Genomic DNA, 21,931 nt, shown 5'->3' with positions numbered 1-21,931 from the left:
GCTACAGTCTAAAAGGGAACCGAGGAAGATGAAACTAGTTGCTAATCAGTAAGTGTAATCACGATTTCCTAAATCATGAAAATAAATCCTGGTTGCATACCAGAATATTTTTAATGTCTTTCAACTTTGAAAAAATTTTTTAAAAAACATAGAAAATGGGTTATGGACTGTGATTTCTACTGTTGTGTTAAAAATCCAACCAAAAGGATATTAAATGTAAGCTAATTCCCCTATACATGACAGTGAGTGCCCAGAATTTTAAAAAATATATTTTTCTTGATGCATTTATTTAAGTCTTACTAAAGTCTGTGTAGTAATTGTGTGGTTACAGAGAAAATAGTCTGACTCTGAATGTACACAGTGACTTTATTAAATTAAGAGAAAGTTTATGTAAGTGAAATGCAAATTTAAGTACTATATATAATTGCTGCGTTTAGACCATTGCATACTCAAATAATGAATACCCTAGTCAAGATATGGAATGTGTCCATCACTCCCCCAAATTCCTGTGTGTTCCTTTCCAGTCAATCCTTAATCTTCCCATCCTATAGGCAATTATTATTGTGATTTCTATCTCCCACCATAATTTTATTTTTCCTAATTTTGAGCTTTATATAATTAGAGCTATGCATTGTATATTCTCTTGTATCTGGCTTTTCTTGCTCACAGGCTTTTGGGAACCAATTGTGTTTTTTATTTTGTATCAATAGTTTATTATTTATTTCTGATCAGTGTACTATTATGTGGCTATACTACAACTCATTTATTTATTCACCTGTTGATGGACTTTTGGGCTATTTTAAATAAGAACTGCTATAAATACTTTACACAAATCATTTTTTGACATGTATTTCTTTTCTCTTAGGTAAAGATCTAGAAGAGGAATTGCTGGATCATGAAGCAGGTGGATACTTACTTTTACAGTGAAACACTAAAGAGTTTTTTTAAGTGTTTGTACCATTCTGTAATCCCGCTGGCAATGCCCGAGAGTCTCAGTTGCTCCCCATCCCCACCGACATTTGGTGTTGTCAGTCTTCTTAATTTTATCTACTCTAGTGGGTGTTAAATGGCATCTTACTTCAGCTTTAAATTGCATTTTCATTTTAATGTGCTTATTGGCCATTGCATATCTTTTTACTGTAAAGAGATTATATAAGTTCTCATCCATCTTTTTATTACATGTTATATATTTTATATAGACAGATATATAGATATAGGAACATATGAGGGGTCTTCAACTTCAAGGAAAGATTCATATTATCTTTTAATTACATTTTTCCATGAACTTTTGGAAATACCCTCATATTTTATATATATATATATATATATATATATGCACACACATATATAGAATACAATTTATTTGTTAAATAAATATATTGAATATTTTCTCTCAGTCTGTGTCAGTTTTCATTTTCTTAATGGGATTTTTTGAAATACATAAGTTTTTTTTTTATTTTGATGAGGTACAATTCATTTTTAGTTCTTATGGTTAGTGCCTTTTGTATCCTTTCTTATGAATGTTTACTCACCCAAAGTTACAAAGATGTTTTTGTCTATTTCTAAGAAATTTATAATTTTAACTTTTCTGTTTAGGTATGTAATCCAAATCAAATTAATTTTTGTGCATAGTACAATGTGGGGGTCAAGATCCATTTTTTCCCATATTTTTCTTCTTAATTAATCTAGCTCATTTGTTGAAAAGACTTGCTTTTCCCCATTGAATTACTGTGGTGCTTTTATCAAAAATCAATTAACTATGTATGTGAGGATCTATTTATGGACTATTCTGTTCTACTGATCTATTTATCTAATGCCTACACTGATACCACACTGTCATGATAACTGTAGCTTTACAGCAATTGTTAAAATCAGGTGGTTTGGTTACTCCAACTTTGTTTTTCTTTAATATGATCATTTTGGCTATTCTAGATCTTTTGCATTTCCATACAAATTTTTGAATCAGTCCACAAATTTGTTTGCTATAATTTTGGTTAAAATTTCAGATCAATCTGGGAACACTGAACATCTTTACAATACTGAGACTTCCAATCCATTAAACATGAAATATCTCTCCTTTTACTTATTTGTTCCTTAATTGTTCTTAACCATGCTTATGATTGTTTTGCTATAGAAGTTTTGCACATTTTTGTTAAATTTATTCTATTGATGTTATTTAAAGGGTATTTTAAAATTTCATTTTCCATTTTTTGTCAAAACACATGAAAAATGGCATGACAAGTGATCAAAGTTAACATTGCCAATGATGCGACAAACAGACATCAGGAGCTTCTAGTGATGCTTAGAGAAGAACAGAACATCACTTACATATTAAACATGACAAAAATCTACAGCTTGAATCAAGTCGTGAGGATTCATCAAACAAATCCAAAGTAAACATTCTACAAAACAGTGAGCCTGTATTCTTAAATTATATTAATGTCTTGAAAGACAAGATAGGTTGAAGAAGTGATCCAGATTAAAGGAGACTAAAGAGACATGACAACAAACTGTAATTTATAATAGTGGTTTACAACCTGAATTGTTAAAAAAAAATCAAAAGGACAATGTAGGGACAATTGACAAATTTTAGAGTTAGAGGATGTTAGATACTAGTATTGTATCAGTGTAAAATTTCCCGAATTTGATAATTAGCTGTGGTTATGTAAAAAAAAAAAATCCTTATTATTAGGAGATAAAATATTGCAATATTTAAGGACGAAGGGTCAGCATCTCTGCAAGTAAATTCAAATGGCTCAGCAAAATAAAAAAGTAGATACTAAATAGCAATGTGTTTATTTAGGTTTTTCTTTACTCCATGAACTTGCATTTAGCAAATACAAAGAGAAAGGGACACCATAAGTCAACAGAAAAAAGGTGGATAAATGTGGAGGGTGTAATTTCTCATACCTCCATTTATTTTGGATTCTTCTGGTAATATTTCATCATGTGCAATGACCTCAACAACCATGAGTAATTTAAAGGGAAAAGTTAGTTGAATCTGAAAGGGAAGGAGGAGATTTATAATTATAATTACTGTAATTCACAGTTTTTTCTTTTCTTTTTGGATTGTAACACTGCAAAAGCTAAATTTGTTTACAAACCCAATTTTCACAAAAAAAGGTGATTTCCTTTATGTTTGTATTGGATCTGCAAAAAATATAAACAATGTGAGAATACCAGATATATATCTTTTATTTAACAATCCTGGATTTTTCCTGTTATCCTGGTATAATTATTAATAACTTCCCCCTTTCACTTTTTAAAAAATCCTTTTTTAAAAATTTAATATTCATTTAACTTCCTTCTGAAGAACAATTTCTTACTATTTAATTTTGATTTTTTGATATTTGCACTTTCCTCTTGAAATTTGAAAAGATTTATTTCTATTTAAACTCATGAAAACTAATAAATTTACTTTGTATTGCAAATCTGAATTAATTAATTTTTTATTGTTTTTATTAGAATGTTTATAACTTTTTGCTTTAATGCTATCAGCCCTAATATTCTGGGGGTATCCCTGCTACTTAATACATATCCTTTAGATGACAAATTTTACATACCATGCAAGATTAATTTTATCACAGGATTATAAATAGACTAACCACATACAACTAAGGCCTGATGGAGAAGCCCCCAAAATGATGGCTGTGCACACCCATGCTTTAACAGATTCCAAGATAAAGATCCTTTTGAAGGTCAAGGTAGTCTGTGAAGGACTGTTCACTTTCAATAATGAACTCAATCTTTTTACCTTTAGTCTATTGCTGCTCTAGTGATTTGTTATGGTTCAAAAAATGGTTAAGTTTAATTCCTTTTACTAAAAACCTTCCACATGGTATTTATAGAAGGATTCATTTGTAGTCTTATTTCAAAGAGGTCAGCAGGTGCAATGTATTCTTTAGAGGAATACTGACTCATTTCTCCAGATTGCAAGATACTGCCTTTGTTTACACAGTAAGCATGTTAGGCATTGCAAGAATGAGTGGCTACAGTTTTTAAATTACCAGATTGGAAAGCTTAAAAAATGTTCATGAAAAGCCTGTACCAGAGAATGGTATACATTTTGAAAAATCTAATAAACAATGCCAGATATATGTTGTATTTAGAGTGCCCACACATCCAGTTTGCTTTAAACAGTCCTCGTTTTCTCCCGTTCTCCTGGTATAATTATTAATAACTTCTGCCTTTCCCTTTAAAAAAAAATCCTGCTTTGGATAATAAATTATATGGTCACCTTAGCTATGATGCCTATGTTTGAATATTTACATCTATATATTTTCTTCAAATAGATAGGTTTCAATTATTTCCGCAACTTTGCTTTAAATAAGATTTATCTTGAATTTCACTAACTCATGGAGGGAAGAGGTGTGGACTGAGCTTACACCTCACTGTGTGAATTGAGAAACATTTGCTTTCAAACACACTGGTTTCTAGAATACCATTACTGGAACTGTTTGCAATTTAGCTTAAAGACAGCTGTGCACAAAAAAATTGTAAGAGTCCAAGTTGCCCAGACTGCTGACATTTTCAGGGTAATCACACCTAAAACAAGATTCAGCATCTCAAAATACGTCGAAAAATAAATTAAATTGTCCGGAATTTGATTGAGACCATAATCTCCAGGATAAAGTCCCTGAAATTTCACATTCTAAATTTTCCAGAACTGCTATTGATTTCTCTTTTTACTTACTGATGTCAAAATTTGTTTCACGTTCACATTTTTTTTTGTTACCCAGCCATACATGTGGCTGCAAATTTCCTTTTGAGTGCAGCACTCAGTAAAGCATATCAACTTAATATGTATTTTAACCCAATTCCTTTTCACATTTTTTTCATATAATTTTATTTAACACAAATTGTACTTATTAAGTACTAATAGCTGTTATAAGTGCTTTTATGAATATAAGCACATTTAGTCTTCACAAAACCCTATAAGATAGGTTCTATTATAATCATAGTCCCCATTTCACTGGCAATGAAACTGAGAACAGGGCACTTGGGTAACTTTCAAAAGAACACACACACACACACATTGTACATGTTCAGAATTTGCAACCTGACTCCAGCATCCATGATCTGAACCAATATGCTGTACTTCCTCTTTCTCATCCCATTAAAGCAGGCAAGAAACTGCTTTTACCTTATCAAAGTAGTAACTGAGAGATCAAATGCTAGCCTGATGAAGAGAGTTTGCCTCATGTTTTAATTAATTTATTTAAAGAAATTATTAGTTGAGCAGCTACTCTATGCAAGGCATTGTGGCGAATTTAAATCATTTGTAAAACTTTCCAGAGGCCATATGGAATGAGATCATCATAGAGCACTGGTTCTTAAACCTTGCTGTGCATGGGAAACACAGGGATTAGATGCCTGTTGTCTACAAAGGAGAGTAGGATCAAGATGCCAAAGGCATAAACCCGTTCTCTTATACAGCAGGAAGTAGGTATTTGTCTAATTGCATTTAAGAAAAGATTAAAAAGCCTCCCAATTTAAAACATTTAAATGCCTAAAATCCAGAAACAATTCAGACTTTTCAATCAGGATGAGATTTGACTCCACACATGTGAGTACTGTGAATGTCAGAGCACCTACATGAACAGGAGGTGGGCTGAGATGGTGCAGTCACATGCTGAGAGCATAGGTTCTGAAAGAAGACAGTCCGTGCTCACATGGTAGCTGTTATATACCACCTTTGTAGCCTTAAGTTACTGAATTTCATCTTTTCAATCTGCAAAATGGGAACAATAAAATATCTACTTCCTTAGATGTTGTAAGAATTGAAAAAAAATGAAGATTTTAGAAGAATACTGGCACATAAATGCTCAATAAATGATGATTATTATTAATGCCATTTAAAGTGCTCGAATCATGCTCTATTATTTAATTTATCCCCAATTATAGAATTGCATGTAAATTGCCACAGACAGATCATTTAACTAGCCCAGTCTACGAATTCATTAGCATGATACTGGTGTGCATGATTGTAAATAAGGAAACTAAAATCAACAAAAAGAACAAAACTCCAGGATATGATTTTTCACTTGAGTTATGGTTAAATTGGATGTGAAGGGAGAGTGATTATTCCAATTCTGGAACAACGGGATTAGTAGCAAAGGAGGCCCTGCCTGGTAATAGTGTAATGTTATTACTTTAAAAAAAAAGTTTCTGGTCTTTTTTATTCAATGTTTCTTGGAATCTTTTACAGAAATTAGCATCTATAACTTCTGCTGGAATGAAAATGAAATGCCTGGGATTTCTTTTGACTTTTCCAGGTACTGCATACTGCAGCTAAAGCAGCTAAAAGATGATGCTTCATCTCCATTCTTCATATTTTAATTTTTAAATTATATAATTTCAGATAGGTTAATTAAAATCTCTAAGCCTTTTAGAAAAAAAAGTTTAAAATGTTACCAGGGAGTTTTCAAATACCGTATAAAAGTACTTATGCAAATACTGTTGTCTATTCTTTTATACTTGAGGTTAATTTTTATTTCTTTAGCAGAGCTGTATCTCTAGCAGATATTTAGCTTTTAAAAAAAAATTGACAGAAAGTAAAAAATTTGAAAACTCTTACTTGGTAAAAGTTTACAGAATGGATTCAGTGTTCCTCACATTTTTAAAAAATGTAGATTAATACCAGAAAGTAATAATATCTCTTTAAATGAAGTATTCTCCAGAGGGAAATTCATCATTGAAGTTACTGGCATTATTCAAGGAGCCAGTAATTATAACAAAATGTTGTGTAACTCACACTGCGCATACATTGTTGTGAATATATTTGAAATAATGAATGTTGGTGGGTATGAAATTTCAGCAGGACACCGTCTGTTCACTCCAGAAACATGAACTGCAAATAAACAAGTCCTGCAATTTTAGAATAAGGACTGAGTAAACACCGGGGGTAGGAAAATTGAGGTTGTACATCATGAGTGGCATTTTTGTGTAGTCCTTCATTTGGGGAGCAAATTCTGAGAAAAGCAATATGGGGATCCATAAATTCTACTGAGTCTTGGTTAAGTGACATTCATTATAAAGAACACCTGGAGGGAAGACCCAAGAATTGAGTCACAGCTAAAAAGATCAGATTACCTGAGCTCTGCATGTCTTGGGTAAGTAAGGCAATCTAGGAAGAGAATGATCTTTCCCTTCAGTGCTTTCAATAGTGTTATATTAGGATAAAGTTAGCAGTTTATCTAGTAGTGTTGAGTCTCTGCTGCTTATGTATTTCCTCACATATTATTATGTAATTTTGAGTATTTGATGCCACTTATGATTTATAAGTATAGTTCACATCTGTTGTATGAGATCTTGCAAACTTTTTACTTATTATGAGTCTGTTACTTTGCATGACCATTACTTTGCATCTGAGCAAAACTATAGGAATACACATATAGGTATTCGAATGAAAATAACTAGATAAAAACTCTTTTCACTAACCATGATTTTCATCATAGCTTATGTAGATGATAAGAAATATTGAAAATAACTTAAAATCCAACTTATTCCATACAGAAAGGACAAAAAGTTCAAAGAATTCTTGAACTTTTACATAGTAAATCATTTAAATGGTAAATAATTGGTACCAGTTTCCTATATCTGAGTCTTTGAAAACTGCCAGCAAATTACTGAAGTGCAAATGCAAATGTAAAGAGAAATTTTTGAAAGAGAGACCCTGCTGTGGGCTGGGGCATCCAGCCAGGACAATAAGCTATTCAAGAGATTCTCATCACTCCCTAGGTTTGAAAATACTCAGCTCTGGTTTCTTCAAATAAGAAAATAAATTATCTCAAATATTTTTTACATGTGCTTTTTAGGAAAGATATTGAGTTAAATTTAGTGATCATACAATAAGGAACTATTTTTATTGGGTCAACAAAAATTTTAAAAGAATGTTAAGTTTTGTTATACACATGCAGTTTGCAAATATGCACACTCGCTTTGGGGGTACAATTTGACAAGATGTAACAAAGATTTTTAAGATACATACACTGTTTTACCCAGAAGTACTTCCAGGAATACAGACTAAGGAAAATAATAGTACAGGTGGCTAAGATGGATGTACAGATGTTTTTACAATTGTAAAAAGCTGGAAACGGTAAAGTGCTCAATAATAGGGTATTTTGGTAATATGTTATTTCCTTTAATGTAGTACTTTGTGGATATTAAAATAATTCATGGGCTTTCAATGTGAAAATTGTTATAAAATCATTAAAGCAAATACATGTTCAGGACAAATTTCTAAGTGAGGAAAACAAGCTACAGTTTGGTCCCTATAGTGCTGTCCTGGCCTTGTTAAAAACAAAAAGACATCCACATGTGGCATGCATGCACACGAATGTATTTGTATGGAAAAAATATAGACAGAATACATGCCATCACTTTAATTATGGATATCTGTTAATTTCAAGATTAAAGGTCTTTATATGTATATATATATTCTATCTGTATTTCCTAATTTTTCAACAGTGGAGTTAAATCACTTTAACAGAGACAGAGAGAGAGTAGAGATATGAAGTCCTTGCTGAGGTGGTGAAATCCTGTATCAGGATGTGACTGATGAAGTGCCTTCTGATCCCATACAGGCTTTATAATCTCAATCCTTGATTCAGCATTTGGGAAAAAGAATGAAATGTGTTGGGAGATCAGTGCAAATACGAGACTGTTTTCAGTGTGTGGAAAAAGATAGCAGAAAAAAGACATCAGAATAATTGCAAGGTTTTATGAGTAATTTATCATATGTATGTAATTGAGGAGATCCAGGGAGGGCTGGATGGCTTGAAACCTGAATATATCATTATGAGAACATGTATGCACACTCTTCCTTTTACTGACTTGTGGATACCCCATCAGAATCAGCTGACTGTGTAGGCATTAGGGATATTTCTGGACTATTCTGACCATTCATCTTTGTCCTTCCTAGCTAACTAAGAAGGGTGGTTAATTGTTAGGTCTTTTCAGAAAGAGATGCAGGTTACTGAGTATTATAATAAACTGATTTATAATATATAAGCCATATGGAAGCAAGTTATTATTTCTTGGTTAATAAACAACATAAGTTGTTAATTTTCACAAAACCCCGATACCTAGAAAAATGACTGGCACAAGACGTTGAATAAATGAATGAATAAAACAATGAATGAGACTTTTCTAGACTCTGCCACTTACATTTTCTTTTGTAAATAGGCGTATTCCTGGGTTCTTTTTTTTTTTTTTTCCTTTTTTTGTCTTTTTTACTGACTGGTAATGGGATCGCAACCCTCGGTGTTGCGCCCGCACCGCGCTCAGCCAGTGAGCGGGAACCGGTCTCCACATGGGATCCGAACTCTCGGCGGGAGCGCCGCCACGCTCCCAAGCGGCGCACTCTCCAGTGCGCCACCGGGCCAACCCTTCCTGGGTTCTTTTAAATCTATTTTCTGCTCTCCCACCATTTCCTCTATTTTTTAATAAGTGCCTTAATAAGTCCCTTCAAAACGTTCAACATTGAGTGGAAGAGACAGACATAGAAACAAATTACTACAACATAGTTTCATAAGTGTTCTAATACAGACATGGAAAAAATGTTAGGAAATATGGGAAAGGCTGTCTGAGGGATTCAGAGAAGACCTTAAAAAGGAACTGAGATTGCAGCTGCATGGAAGTTTGCTTAAAAGTGGAGGAGTGTTGGTGGAGAGGCAGGGAGGGGCATGAAGGCCACCCCAGGAGGAAGGAACCCAGGGAGGAGTCCTGAGGATTGCAACCTCTGGGAAGAGCCCGGAGACACAAGATTGTAAGATGTGTAGCAGGAACTGAGCCTGACATACGGCTCAATATGAAAAAAATCAGAGGTGTTTTAAATAAACTGGAGATTCTCTACATTGGTAAATTTATGATTACCCTTTTAAATACTAGTGGTGAATTTTGTCAAATCACATAATCCAGCTAGGAAATAAAACTTTGTTGTGGGAAGGACAGAAGAAAAGGACACTCTACAGCCCCTGCTTCTGAATCATACTTGTGTATATATTTTTTTCCTGACATCCTGGATAAGGACTAGAAAATTAGTAGCTGAGGGGCCCTTAATGATAAATGTCCTCCAAATCCAAGTTGACCATATATTTTATAAACCCAAATTGGGACATTTTTAAGAGTAAAAGAGAGTGCCATTAATAATTATGCAAATATTATAGACATATACTAGTTATCTTCACTCTTATAAAATCTAACACCCTGCTGGACAGAGATTCATTTTGATTGATAGAATTATGTTTAAAATGTAAAAGTACTGAGGGTTAATCTTGCTTCATTCATCATTTGATGTGAATTAAATTAATCAGATTTAAACCCTGCATAATCAATAGAATCTAAGATTAAGAACTAGAATTAGGACATATAAGATGGAGTAGGGTGAGATTTAAAAAATCTCTCATTTGGAGGTAATATAGTAGAGTCTGAAAGCATAGACAAATCTAGATTTTAGACCTTACCTCCATTTTTCTCTATGATCATTATTACTTGACTTTCTCTGAACCTCAATTTCACTAATTCATAAAATAGGATGATATCTAATCCCAAAGCTGTCATAAAAAGGATACAAAGCAATTTATATAAAGAACCAGTTACAGAATTGGAACTTAGTTAACATTAACCCTTTAGGAGAAGATCTATACTGGGTAGAGGGCTATTGTCCTTGGATTATAACCACAGGAATTAAAATCTGGAAAGCATATCCATAGTGTCTAAACCCTTGAATAAATGCATAGCTAAATCAACTGATTAATATTATTAAAGAAAACAGGTGGTGTATATAGATTTTTTTAGCAAAACCAGAAGAAATTTTAACTAGTTTATCTAAGAGAGGTAAACGGTAACCTGATGAAAAATTATTCATATGATGTTATAATCTGTTTTGTGTTATCATAACAAAATAATTGGAACTGGGTAACTTATAAAGGAAATAAAATTAATTGCTTATAGTTTCTGAGGGTAGGAAGTCCAAAGTCCATCTGGTGGTGGCGATAGTGGCGCAGATGTCTCTCATTGCAAGATGGTGGACGCAGAGAAAACAGAGAGAGAGACAGACTCCCTTCTCCTTTTAAAGCCCTCAGAACTGTGCCCCTGATCACCATTTTTGATCCATTCACTACTGCATGGTTCTACAATCCGATCACCTCTTCAAGGCTCCACTTTTCAAATACCATAATAGGATTTCCCACCAGTGTGAGCTAAGTTCCTAATACGTAAAACTTGGGAGACAATTCAAGCCTCAGTGAGTTTTAGGGGGACATAATTTAATCCACTACGCATGACATATAATATTGCATAGTTCTAACACTAATTTTATCAATTGATATGGTCTTAATCAGTATATTAAAATACTTTAAGAATATGATTTCAATATGTTATCTTTTTTAACACATAGGTTTTTATTTTTTTGTATATAAATATCTTATTTAGTTTGTCCTGGATTTTTTTCTTTATTTGTCCTTTGTTACTTGTTATAAAATTACCACTAATTTTATAACTTAATTTTTGTCATCAGACTCATCATCTTGGGTCATTAATACAGACTTCACTAAATATATTTAAGAAGAGTGTTTGGAGCAAAGAGAACAATGGCTTGTATGATGGGCAGCAGACCTTCTAAACTGTCTCTTGAACCCATGCAGTTATTACATGTGTCTTAAAACCAATATTTCCAACAATGTAGAAGAATCAATGTTGTACCAAAACAAAGAATGAGAAATAAAAACACTTTTAATGATCCTGCGTAAAGAAGAAAAGAAAAAAAAAACAAAAAACAGGAAAAGGAAATAATAAAGGCCACAATGGTAAGAGTCCACTTGCTGCAACAATGTCTTCTCACTGGTCATCCCTGAAGTAAACGCAGGTAAACAAAAAGCCTTGCATATCCTGCCTGACACAGTCTAGTTTGAGAACATTCTACAAACCAAGCCAGCTAAGGGCAGAAATGTACTCACAGTCTTCTCTCACGCCTCCCTCAAATTCCTGCCCACCAAGCACCAACCACGCTGTTTTTACCCATTGCTTAGTTAAAAGTAATGTGAGACATTCTACAAACTGTGGAAACTATGAAAAGAACAAGTTTGTATACAAGGACACCTACTTTAACTGGGGAACGGTCACAGGGGCTGCCTCAGCCATGATTTGAGCTATCACTGAAAGAGCACTTTGCTTTTCTTATTTAGATATTTTATGTAAATTAAGGGATGAAGTGGAGGATATTATGGAATGTTCAGTCATGGCATTAGGAGCCTGGTACTGTTTTCTCATAACCTACCTGTGACAAGTAAAAATTTAACTTCCTTAATTGTTCAGTAATAGGACATATTTTCTCACTATGGTAATTAATGTTCTACTGCTGCTGGATTCTATTGCTTCTCAGTAGCTCAGTTCTACTGCTAAAGCACAGTAAAGAGAGAGAGAACATTTATTTGACAATTATAATAATTAATAATTAGTATTTTAATTATAAATAATTAACTTTATTGCTTTAGATTTTACACTGTCATTGTTATGTAACCCTGAGAACAATCTTCATTGTTTATTAAGAATTTTCAAGAAAACACTGAGGGATAAGACGTTGTACTAGATATAAAATGCCGGTGCTTAGTGACTTGTGCAGTCAGTAGAGTAACTGTCAAATACAGCAGTTAAATCGAGTCTTAAAAGAGCAGAAGAGAACTCTGGGTTTGGCTATTAGAGACTGTTGGAGACACTAGTGAGTCATTGGTGGGGTGGCAAGTGAGTGACTCTTGAGTAAATGGCTAATAATTCCTGGTTAATATCTTTTCTCTAACTCTTCATTAAATATTTTTCTAGCTTTTGTATAGTAACGGGCTATAAAGATCATTTAATATCTTAAATTATTGAACAAGGAATTATGGCCATTAATAAAATTGAGGTGAAAATTGTTTCTTAAGAATATTTTAGAAGTGTTTTTAAGAAAATAAGAAAAACCAAAACATCACACTTTTTCTATAACACACTCTTTCCCAGATTTCCTGATCTTAGTCTGTTTCTTGTTTTCCTAACTCCATTTTTCATCCTCTCCTCATTCGTTAAATGAATACTATTTGTATGCCTACTTGGTACCAGACACTCCTCCATATATTCTGGACACAGAAATTAATAAGTCTTAGTATTTTCTCTGAACAAGCTAAAAAAAATAGGTAAAATCAACTACAATAATATGTAGTAACATGTAGCACACTGCAGATGCTACCCTGGAGTCGAGAACCAAGTGTTGTAAGGACACAAAGGTGTGGACAGTGGGGACATCAGAAAAAATGATGATAATGATTTCTTTAGGGTAAGCTGAGGTGAGAGCAATTCATTTAGAGAGACCTTGAATTGTTTGTTATAGACAACAGAACACTTCTGAAGGTTGAGTAGAGCCTTAGTAGAATAAAAGTACATGGCTTCTCTAAGAAATTCTGAGCAATCGAGAATGATTAGAACATAAAATTTGTAGGAGAGACAAAGCTGGCAATGTATTTTCAATTAATTAAAATTTATTGAGCATGCTATGGGCAAGAAGCCATGCCAAAAATAATGCTACATACTTTATTGTTTGCAACACATTTAATCAGCCTAACAAAGTAGATGATATTCTCAAAATAAATATTGGAAAAGGAAATTGAGGCATCGAAAAGGTAAACTTGGTGAAGTTCACCTAGCTATGTTATTGTCAGAGCTGGGAATCCAGCTTGGTTCCTCAAGATGTGTCAGCTATGATATAAATGCATGTGTCCCTCCAAAATTCATGTTGGAACTTAAATCTCAAGGTGATAGTATGAAGAGGTGGGGCCTTTGGGGAAGGGATTGAGTCATGAAGTCTCCACTGTTGCGAATGGAATTAATGTTCCTATAAAGATGCTTCAGGGAGTTGGCTGCCACTTTTTGCACTTCTGTCTTCTGCCACATGAAGACACAGCAACAAGGCACTATTTTGGAAGCAGAGGCCAAGCCCTCACCAGAACCAAATTAAGTACCCTGATCTTGGACTTCCCAGCCTCAAGACTGTGGAAACTAAATTTCTGTTGTTTATAAGTTACCCAGTCTAAGGTATTTTGTTATAATAGCAGGAACACACTAAAACAATACCTTACCTAAAAACCCATGTGAGTTCAATTGTGAAGGCCACCAAGCATCCTATGAAAGAGCCTAGAACTTTATCCTGAGGGCTTTAATGAAGTAAAATAGGTTTTAAGCCAAGGAATGATATATGTGCATGAGGAAAAAGTAAGGCAAATTTGTTAAGAGCTCAGACTCCACTACCTATGAGCTACGTGGGATCTGGAAAATTACTCAGTCTCTCTGGGTCTCAGTGTTTTGTTTTTTGTTTTGTTTTGTTCATAAAATGAGGATATTAAGAGTACGTATTTTGTGGGATTGTTGTCCCATTATTTGATACATGAAATTAATTTACAATGATTCATGACTCTGATAAGTCTTCAGTGCAACTGAATCATGTTTCAGGAATAAATATTCTCTGATAGTATTGTGGAGAATGGATTAAAGGAGAAGTAAAACTGGAAACTTCAATACTTCAGAAGAAGGATACAGCAGAATTTAATAACAATACTTGGTAGCAAGTAGAGAAATGAGGTTGGCATTATGAGATATTTCAGATGTAAAGGTTGAAAGAACTTGGTGATCAGTTGGGATAGGGAGGAGAGGGAAAGAGAAAAACAGAAAATGACCCCAAGCTTTCTATTTTATATAGCCAGATGAATAGTGATTCCTCAACACTTCAAACTCCAACTGCTATTTTCCTGTGGCTCAACTATCCCCGGACTCTGCTGGCTGCCAGCAACTGATTCAGTGACTATTTATAGTAAACAATAACAACAACAAAACCTAAAAAACAAACAAACAAAAACCCTTGGAAGCCAGAAGAAGCATGTTTCTCCCATTAAACCTATTGTATCCCTATACCCCTAAACTGACCCTGTTCTCAAGCCCGCTGGGTATAAAAATAACTAAGCAGTTATCTCTCAAGCTGTCAGACAACGTGGCTTCTTTTTAGCACCAGAGTTGCTTAGAGGTGTGGTGCTGGTGGGTGGTGAAGATGAAGTGATGAACAGAACTCCCCCATAGTTTTAGGACATTCTGGTTTCCCTGGGGACAATACTGAAATCAAGTTTTCAAACCGCAGGGAGGAGTGTTTCCTGAGAATGCTTATTTTATCAGCAAATACAATTGACCAAATCTGAATTCTGTATAATATCCAGAGTCCATGAGATGATATAAAATTTAGGCATGTACAAGCAATTGAATTTTAGGATTACTGTTATTATAATATCTATCAGATAGAACATAGAAATATACAAACAGAAAGTTAAAATGAACATCAGAATAAATTCTAGGTAAGATTTCTCTGGAAATTTTTCTTATTGCTTGAATTACACACACACAAAATTATTTCTATTCTTGTCTGAAAAACTACCATCTGTATCTCCACCACACAATCCAAGAATTAGGAGAGCTGAATATTTTCTATGCCATATAACTTATATAAAGCTGTTAAAAGATTTATGTTTTTACTATTAAAATTTGAACTAAACTTCATTGCTTCTTTATTAAGAAATTATTCTGTATAAATGACAAAAGATTACAGGAGATGCACACAAACAAGTTTATTTTAAAGCTGGGGAATAGAGAAGGAGTGGTAATTGACACTACACTTTGTAGGTTCTCCATATATAAAAAGCTTACTTATTTCATAGCCCATATATTCTGTTTTCTTTAAAAACAATTTCATGAAAATATCTGGATTTTAGAAGATAAAAATGAATGTTAGTCACTCTCTAATACAAATATCCTGAAAGCAGAGATCAGGATGTATCCTCCTTTGTATCTCCTCCTGTGTTTTTCTAGTGTCTAATACACCACCTTAGAGAAAGGTGGCCCTTAATATGCATCTTCACCTATACTCACAAAAATACAGCACTTTATAGAAGACCTTTCCACATAATTCTCAGAGAGGGTAGATTTAATGTTATCCAACAAAGACCTCTTCTGAGTTTAGTCTAATTAAACACTGCTTCTGAAAGTTTGCACTGATCCCTGTCTGAATCAGGCAAAGGACTTCCCTCAACCCCTTCTCAACCTTCAGTTCTTTAAAAGTAGCAGAAAGATAAGAAAAAAGCAGTACACATTTCTGATTTGTTAACAAAATTGTCATTGTACTGTGTCTGAAAACATTATGGCAAAAATACATGAATGCTCTGACCTCTAAAAGTAATATGTTTTAAGTCCTGCTTTCCTGCTGAGCAAAGACCCTTATTTCTCCTGGAGAAATATACTTTGATTTTCCAAATGTTTAAAGTTGCTGGGTAATTTAAGGATTTTAGGTCAAAGTCACATATCTAAATATTCCTGGAGGGGTTTAGCCCTTCAACTAGCTAGCTCTATTCCATGACACACCCCAAACCATATGAGCAATAAACTAAGGGATGGCCAATTAAACTATTTTTATCTGTTTCCTTTCTATTCCCATCATCTACAAACTATGAACTAGTCAATAACTGAAGTATTTGCTATTTTCCTATTACTATTGCTAAAAAAGGTGTTTTTAAAGTGAATGTATTATGCTATTAAAATGCATGCCCATCCTTATATAAGCCTTAGTGTAATTATAGTTTTGTATAATTAGAGTTTTATGTCAAAAGATTTACAGCTTTTTCACCTCAAGCAATATTTCACAGCTGCCAAAAATGATTTATGCAATAATGACTTAAACTGTAAAACAGAATCCTCAAAGGAAGGGCTGTCAAATGTTCCTACTGTGAATAACCAGGTTTTAAAAATTGATATTCTGATAAACAGCAAGTCCAATTGTACCTAGCACAATCCCACAAAGGAGCATGTTAGGAAGTATTGCTTCACAATGGTGATCCTGCAGCTCACTGTAGACCGCATCAGTGTGAACTGATTGCATAGATCACAGGGTTTAAACTGCTTATAAAGCCTCTGGGCCACTTTGGAAAACAAGCTTTCAGAAATAATGACTTGTTCATGTTTTTGCTACCTCTGTATGAGTGAATGGAAGTAGTGGAAAAAGAATATCTCAACTCTTCGTTATTTTGATCATTATGCTTAATGCATCACTCTTCATATTCCTGTGAAATGCTAAATAAAGAATAAGTAAGGGAAGCATTTACTGTACACAATTAAGAAACCAAGTAACTCTGAAAAGTAAATGACCTCAATAATAAAGCATCAAGGAAACTTAGAGAGCCAAACAAATGAAAATGTTTGGGATTTTTTTCTTTTCCTGCTTTTATAAATGTAAAGTAGCTGTCTGGTCTCTAAGTAGCAAGACTATCGAAGCATTTGAACTTCATAAGCTCTGACTGATTTTGCAGTTGCCGTGCAAATAAAACCAATACACTCTGAAGATTCTATTCAAGGTATATGAACTAGCAGCAAAAACACACGTTTATTACATTCAAAGCAAATACGTATGACTGTTTCTTCACAATCAATAAAGTTCATTCAAAATAATCTTTTTCTTTGGAAAAAGAGAAAAAGCTTGTCCCATCCTCTCATGTTTATCATATCAATTAAAGCTAAACAGGCAGTAGGCTTTAACATTTAAAATACCAAAGTCCTTAAACTGAGGCACATCTGAAAATGAAGTCAACAGAAACTAAATTGTCACTAAAGGCTGATATTTCTATACCTACACAAACTTCCCAATACAGATTCCTTGTCTGAAAACAGGGGAGTTTTAATTTGTACAACCAGGCAAATCACTCAGATAGAAAGGTTTGCATAAGTCAATGTACTAACATTTTAACTACAGAAATATTTAACTACCATCATATTTGTGATTCCATATTAAACTGCTTCTTAACGGTGTTTTGAGATCATTTTGAACACTGACATTGTATAAGTTAACTAGGTCTCAAAACATCTCTATTCCACTTACAGTGTAAATGGATAACAACTTCTATTTGAAAACACACTTTATTTAGTATCTAAATGGTTTGAGCAGTCCAGATTAATTTTATACTTAAATTCTGTACACTGAAGAAATTTGAAATGTCCTAGAAAACATAATGACCAAAGATGTACCAACATGCCCTGAAGTAAATATAATATAGACTGTGTCAACATCATGATGAGTATTCAGGTGGGAAAAAATGCCAGGCATTCAAATTATTCCAAAAGTCCAGATTGTTGGCATCAGATACACAAAATAAATGAGTTTCATTTGGGTAGATGAGAGCCTCAGTCCAATAAGTGTTTTCAAGGCAACAGAGCAATTAGGATATTTCTAGTATGCCAACACTACTGATTGAAAATTCGAAGAAAAATAGGAAGAACTTTAAAAACAATCTCTATACTGTTTGATAATTATATAATTGCTTTCATTACAGATTAATACAAAGTTATACAAACCTGTTTTCAAGTAATGCTTTGTTGCACATTACCACTCAAGTTCATGTTAAGGAAAATGCAGTGATTATGAATTGTACATTTTCTATAATGAAACATATAATTATAAATAAATAACAGGAAGAGTTAAACCTTTTCAAGCTGTTTTTTTTTCTCTGTAGGTTACCAAATGATGAGTCATTATATGATACTGGCTATAGCACATCACATATTTACCCCAAACTTAAGAGTTTTCTAAAAATCTGAACATATAACCCTCTGTCTCACTAATTTCTGTCAATGGAATAAAAGGAAACAGATGATGATGCAATATAAACAAATTAACTACAACATGCATGTATTTTAAATTGTTTTTCCTTTAAGCCCTAATTGTCAAATATCAAGTGTGCACATTTAAGAATGCATATATGTTAAAATGGGTATATTTCAGTATTCATACATGTGAGTTCATATACATGTATATTGTGTATTTAATGCATGCATGCCCATATAATGTGTACATTTTTAGAGAACTATTATAAGTCTAACTTTTGATGCTCTCATAGCAAGACTGAAAGGAAGTGTGCCCTTGAAGTTGTTGTATGACCTTAAGTTTGAGAGTCCAATTTTCCTGCACCTATAAAAATGAATACTAATAATTTCACAGTATCATAGTTCCTTTCTCTATATTTCTTATTTTAGGATAAATTACATGAACAGCCTTTACTATTTTAATATATGTATGTTTACTGAACAAGTGTCACAAGTTTCTACAAATCATCCTTAATCTTGTATAAAAAGGAGCAAAAGAAACAAGAGGTGATGCTTATCAAAGCTTTAGAGCCAGGAAACACCTATAACTGTAATAGTTTTAGTTGCATATATACAGTTTTCAACAAGACTTTGCTTTGTAAAATATTTTCAACTTAAAGCAAATAAAGCTGTATTTCTTTCTCTCTTACCAAATATACATCAATACAAGCAGTAAGTTATTTGTCTTTGTATTATTCCTGAGAGGGAAGAGCATATAAGACTGAATTGTGGCATTTTGTCCTCAGTGACATTAAGTTACTGCATTTTTGAAGAGTTCAGAGTACCCTTATTTAAAGAATAAATTGCTTCTACTAGTCCACTAATGAAAGTATCCATATTTCTTGGAACCTAAAATACTTTAAACAAAGTATAAATCTACAATTGAATATTTGGGACTTCTTTGCAAATCTGGAAAATAATCAAAATTTCTTTCCAATGGAATCAAGTACAAAGATTTCTAAATAGATAAACTTTACCATTTTTGTGATAGTAGGTGACCTCCACTTTCCTCTCCTCTGACCCCAGCAATGCCTGAGCAATTTGGGCAATATCGTGCCTTTTGGTCTCTGGCCCATGGAGAAAGTCGCAGGTACATGGCTTCTGCATGACATCTGGCCTGGAGAAACCAGTCATCTCACAGAACCCATCATTGCAGTAGATGATGGCACAGTTCTGCACTCTGGCATTTGCAATGATAAATTTTTTATCTGTAATAAGAAGACATTGAGGCATTCTTTAAAAACTTCCACAAGATTCTCATAAACACTAAAGCAATTTGTTGCATAATAAGAAGTCTGAAATGTAGGTGTTTCCTCAAATTGTTAATTGCCTGGAACTTCACATGGAAAGCAAACAAACAAAAGCCCCACAAGCCCCCCAACTTTAAATGTGAGATTAACAGTCCTAAGTAATTTTAACAAAAAGTATTAAAGAACCACCCTGCAAATTGTAAGAACAGAATTTCCCAAATAGTTCAGTTCTCAAGCCCTGCAAATCCTAGGGGTCCTAGTGGGCACTCAGATAAGCAGCTGGCCCATTGATATTTCCAGAATGCCATTTAATTATAAGGTAAATATTTTCAAAGCCAAAACAGTGAAACATCTTGTAGCTGTCAGATTTCTCAGTTCAACCTTGGCCCTTAGAATCCAACTTTGTCAAAGTAGTTATTTTTATTGGTGTGGCTTTTCTCTATCCTTCTAAGATTAAAAAAAAAAAAAAGAAGAAGAAGACAATAGCTTTAGCAATGAAACTACTTTACCTTTATTAGCAGTTCAATAATGCAAAAGTTTACCTTTTCATAACATATAGTTTCCAAAAGAAAAATATTTACACACACACACAGTAAATATCATGTACCTTTTCATTTTTCACTTTGGGAATTTGAAAAGTGAATACCTTTTCACTTTTGCTTTGGGAGAACCTTGAATTTTTGTACAGTAATAAGAATTTTAATATAAGAGCTTATTAATTTTGATCACTGACTATATTTGCTATTTCCAGAGAGAATGTGAAGCAGGATACACAAGTTTATTTTGAATACAAGGAATCAGATCTCATGTCACTAAATGTAGTGTTGGAATAACCATAAAAGACACAACATAAATATGCGTTAATATAGTTTTAATAAAAGGCAGAATGTAAATTGACAAGATTTTAATTAATATATTTAAAACCAAGAATTCATTCTCTGTGGTTAGTCCAGATGAGAAGATGACATTTTCTGCCATTAGTCTTTGTGGAATTTACTTATTACACTTCAATTTTTTAATTTCTAGATGGAAAATTTAAGGGGATAATAATGGAACAGAAATACTGTTTTGAATAATGAGGTGTTTGCACTGGGAACCAGCACAGATGAGATACTGCTTTCCCAAATTATACTGCTTGGGATATATTTGCATTAATGAAAAAAAAAAAGTTTAGCATCTATAAACTAACAGCAAGCAAACATCCCTGTCATTCCACAGCCCTGCAATTTAACCAAGGTAAGTATAGTTTGCATAGCCATTTACATCGCTACTACCATTTACATTCTCTTGTTCCAATAGAAAGGTCTGCTCTGCTCCTGACTTTCAAAAAGTCTACAGTAAAACAGCTTCAAGATGTAAACCCATGTTACACTAGCACGTTCCCTTTAAGATAGTAGAATAGTAGGACATTAAGTAGCAAGGCAGATAATGGAGCAGTGGGAGAGGAGGATTCAAATTGCCTCCTATTACGGAGACCATAATCTAAAATGTAAATCAAAATTAATATCAGGAGAACATTCCCGCTGCCACTCGAATCTCCTGGCTCGATTTCACAGCCCCTTAACTTAACAGAGCCTGCCTGGAGTTGCAGGTCTCCGTAGCTTGGAAGCGGCGGACGCCAAGTGCACCGTCAAAGCAGAAAGCGAGGGAGAGAAGAGAACAAATGAACTTACTTTGCCCTTCAAATTTCCGTATGATGGTCCCCAAAAACGTGTTTTGTGGTGCCACATGCCCCCTGCGAACAGGCATGTTGACCCCGGTCTTCCGAGGAGCGCTCCCCCCCGAGCTCTTGGAGTTCTCCCGGGATCTCTCCTCCGCTAGAGCCCAGGCCAGCGCGCGAGCCGCTCTTTGTGGCAGAGCATCCTCATTTGAAACCAGAAATCTCTTCCCATTAGCACCACTTCTGCACACCCGCTTTCCCCACCGGAGTCCAATCCTTCCCCTCACCTTCCGGAGGGGCCTCGCACCGGACTGCCGAGTGA

The 21,931-nt window shown here is 34.0% G+C and overlaps 1 protein-coding gene across 2 annotated transcripts in view; it reads right to left on the bottom strand.

The window, feature by feature from the left end:
* Positions 1 to 21,722, bottom strand: part of KCNH7 (potassium voltage-gated channel, subfamily H (eag-related), member 7) — a 504,650-nt gene extending 482,928 nt beyond the window's left edge. For both annotated transcript variants that reach the window (XM_008579962.1, XM_008580673.1), the window contains exons 1-2: positions 21,623 to 21,722; positions 19,677 to 19,907 (exon numbers count right to left, since the gene is read on the bottom strand). In XM_008579962.1, coding sequence (XP_008578184.1) covers positions 19,677 to 19,907; positions 21,623 to 21,698 — 307 coding nt within the window. In that variant the 5' untranslated portion in view covers positions 21,699 to 21,722. The remainder of the gene's footprint in view (positions 1 to 19,676; positions 19,908 to 21,622) is intronic.
* Positions 21,723 to 21,931: the final 209 nt, after the last annotated feature.

The sequence above is a fragment of the Galeopterus variegatus genome, unplaced genomic scaffold (assembly GCF_000696425.1).
Source record: "Galeopterus variegatus unplaced genomic scaffold, G_variegatus-3.0.2 Scaffold1, whole genome shotgun sequence".
NCBI lineage: Eukaryota > Metazoa > Chordata > Mammalia > Dermoptera > Cynocephalidae > Galeopterus > Galeopterus variegatus.
Note: the sequence above shows the minus strand (reverse complement) of the source record. Positions and strands in the feature narration are given on the sequence as shown.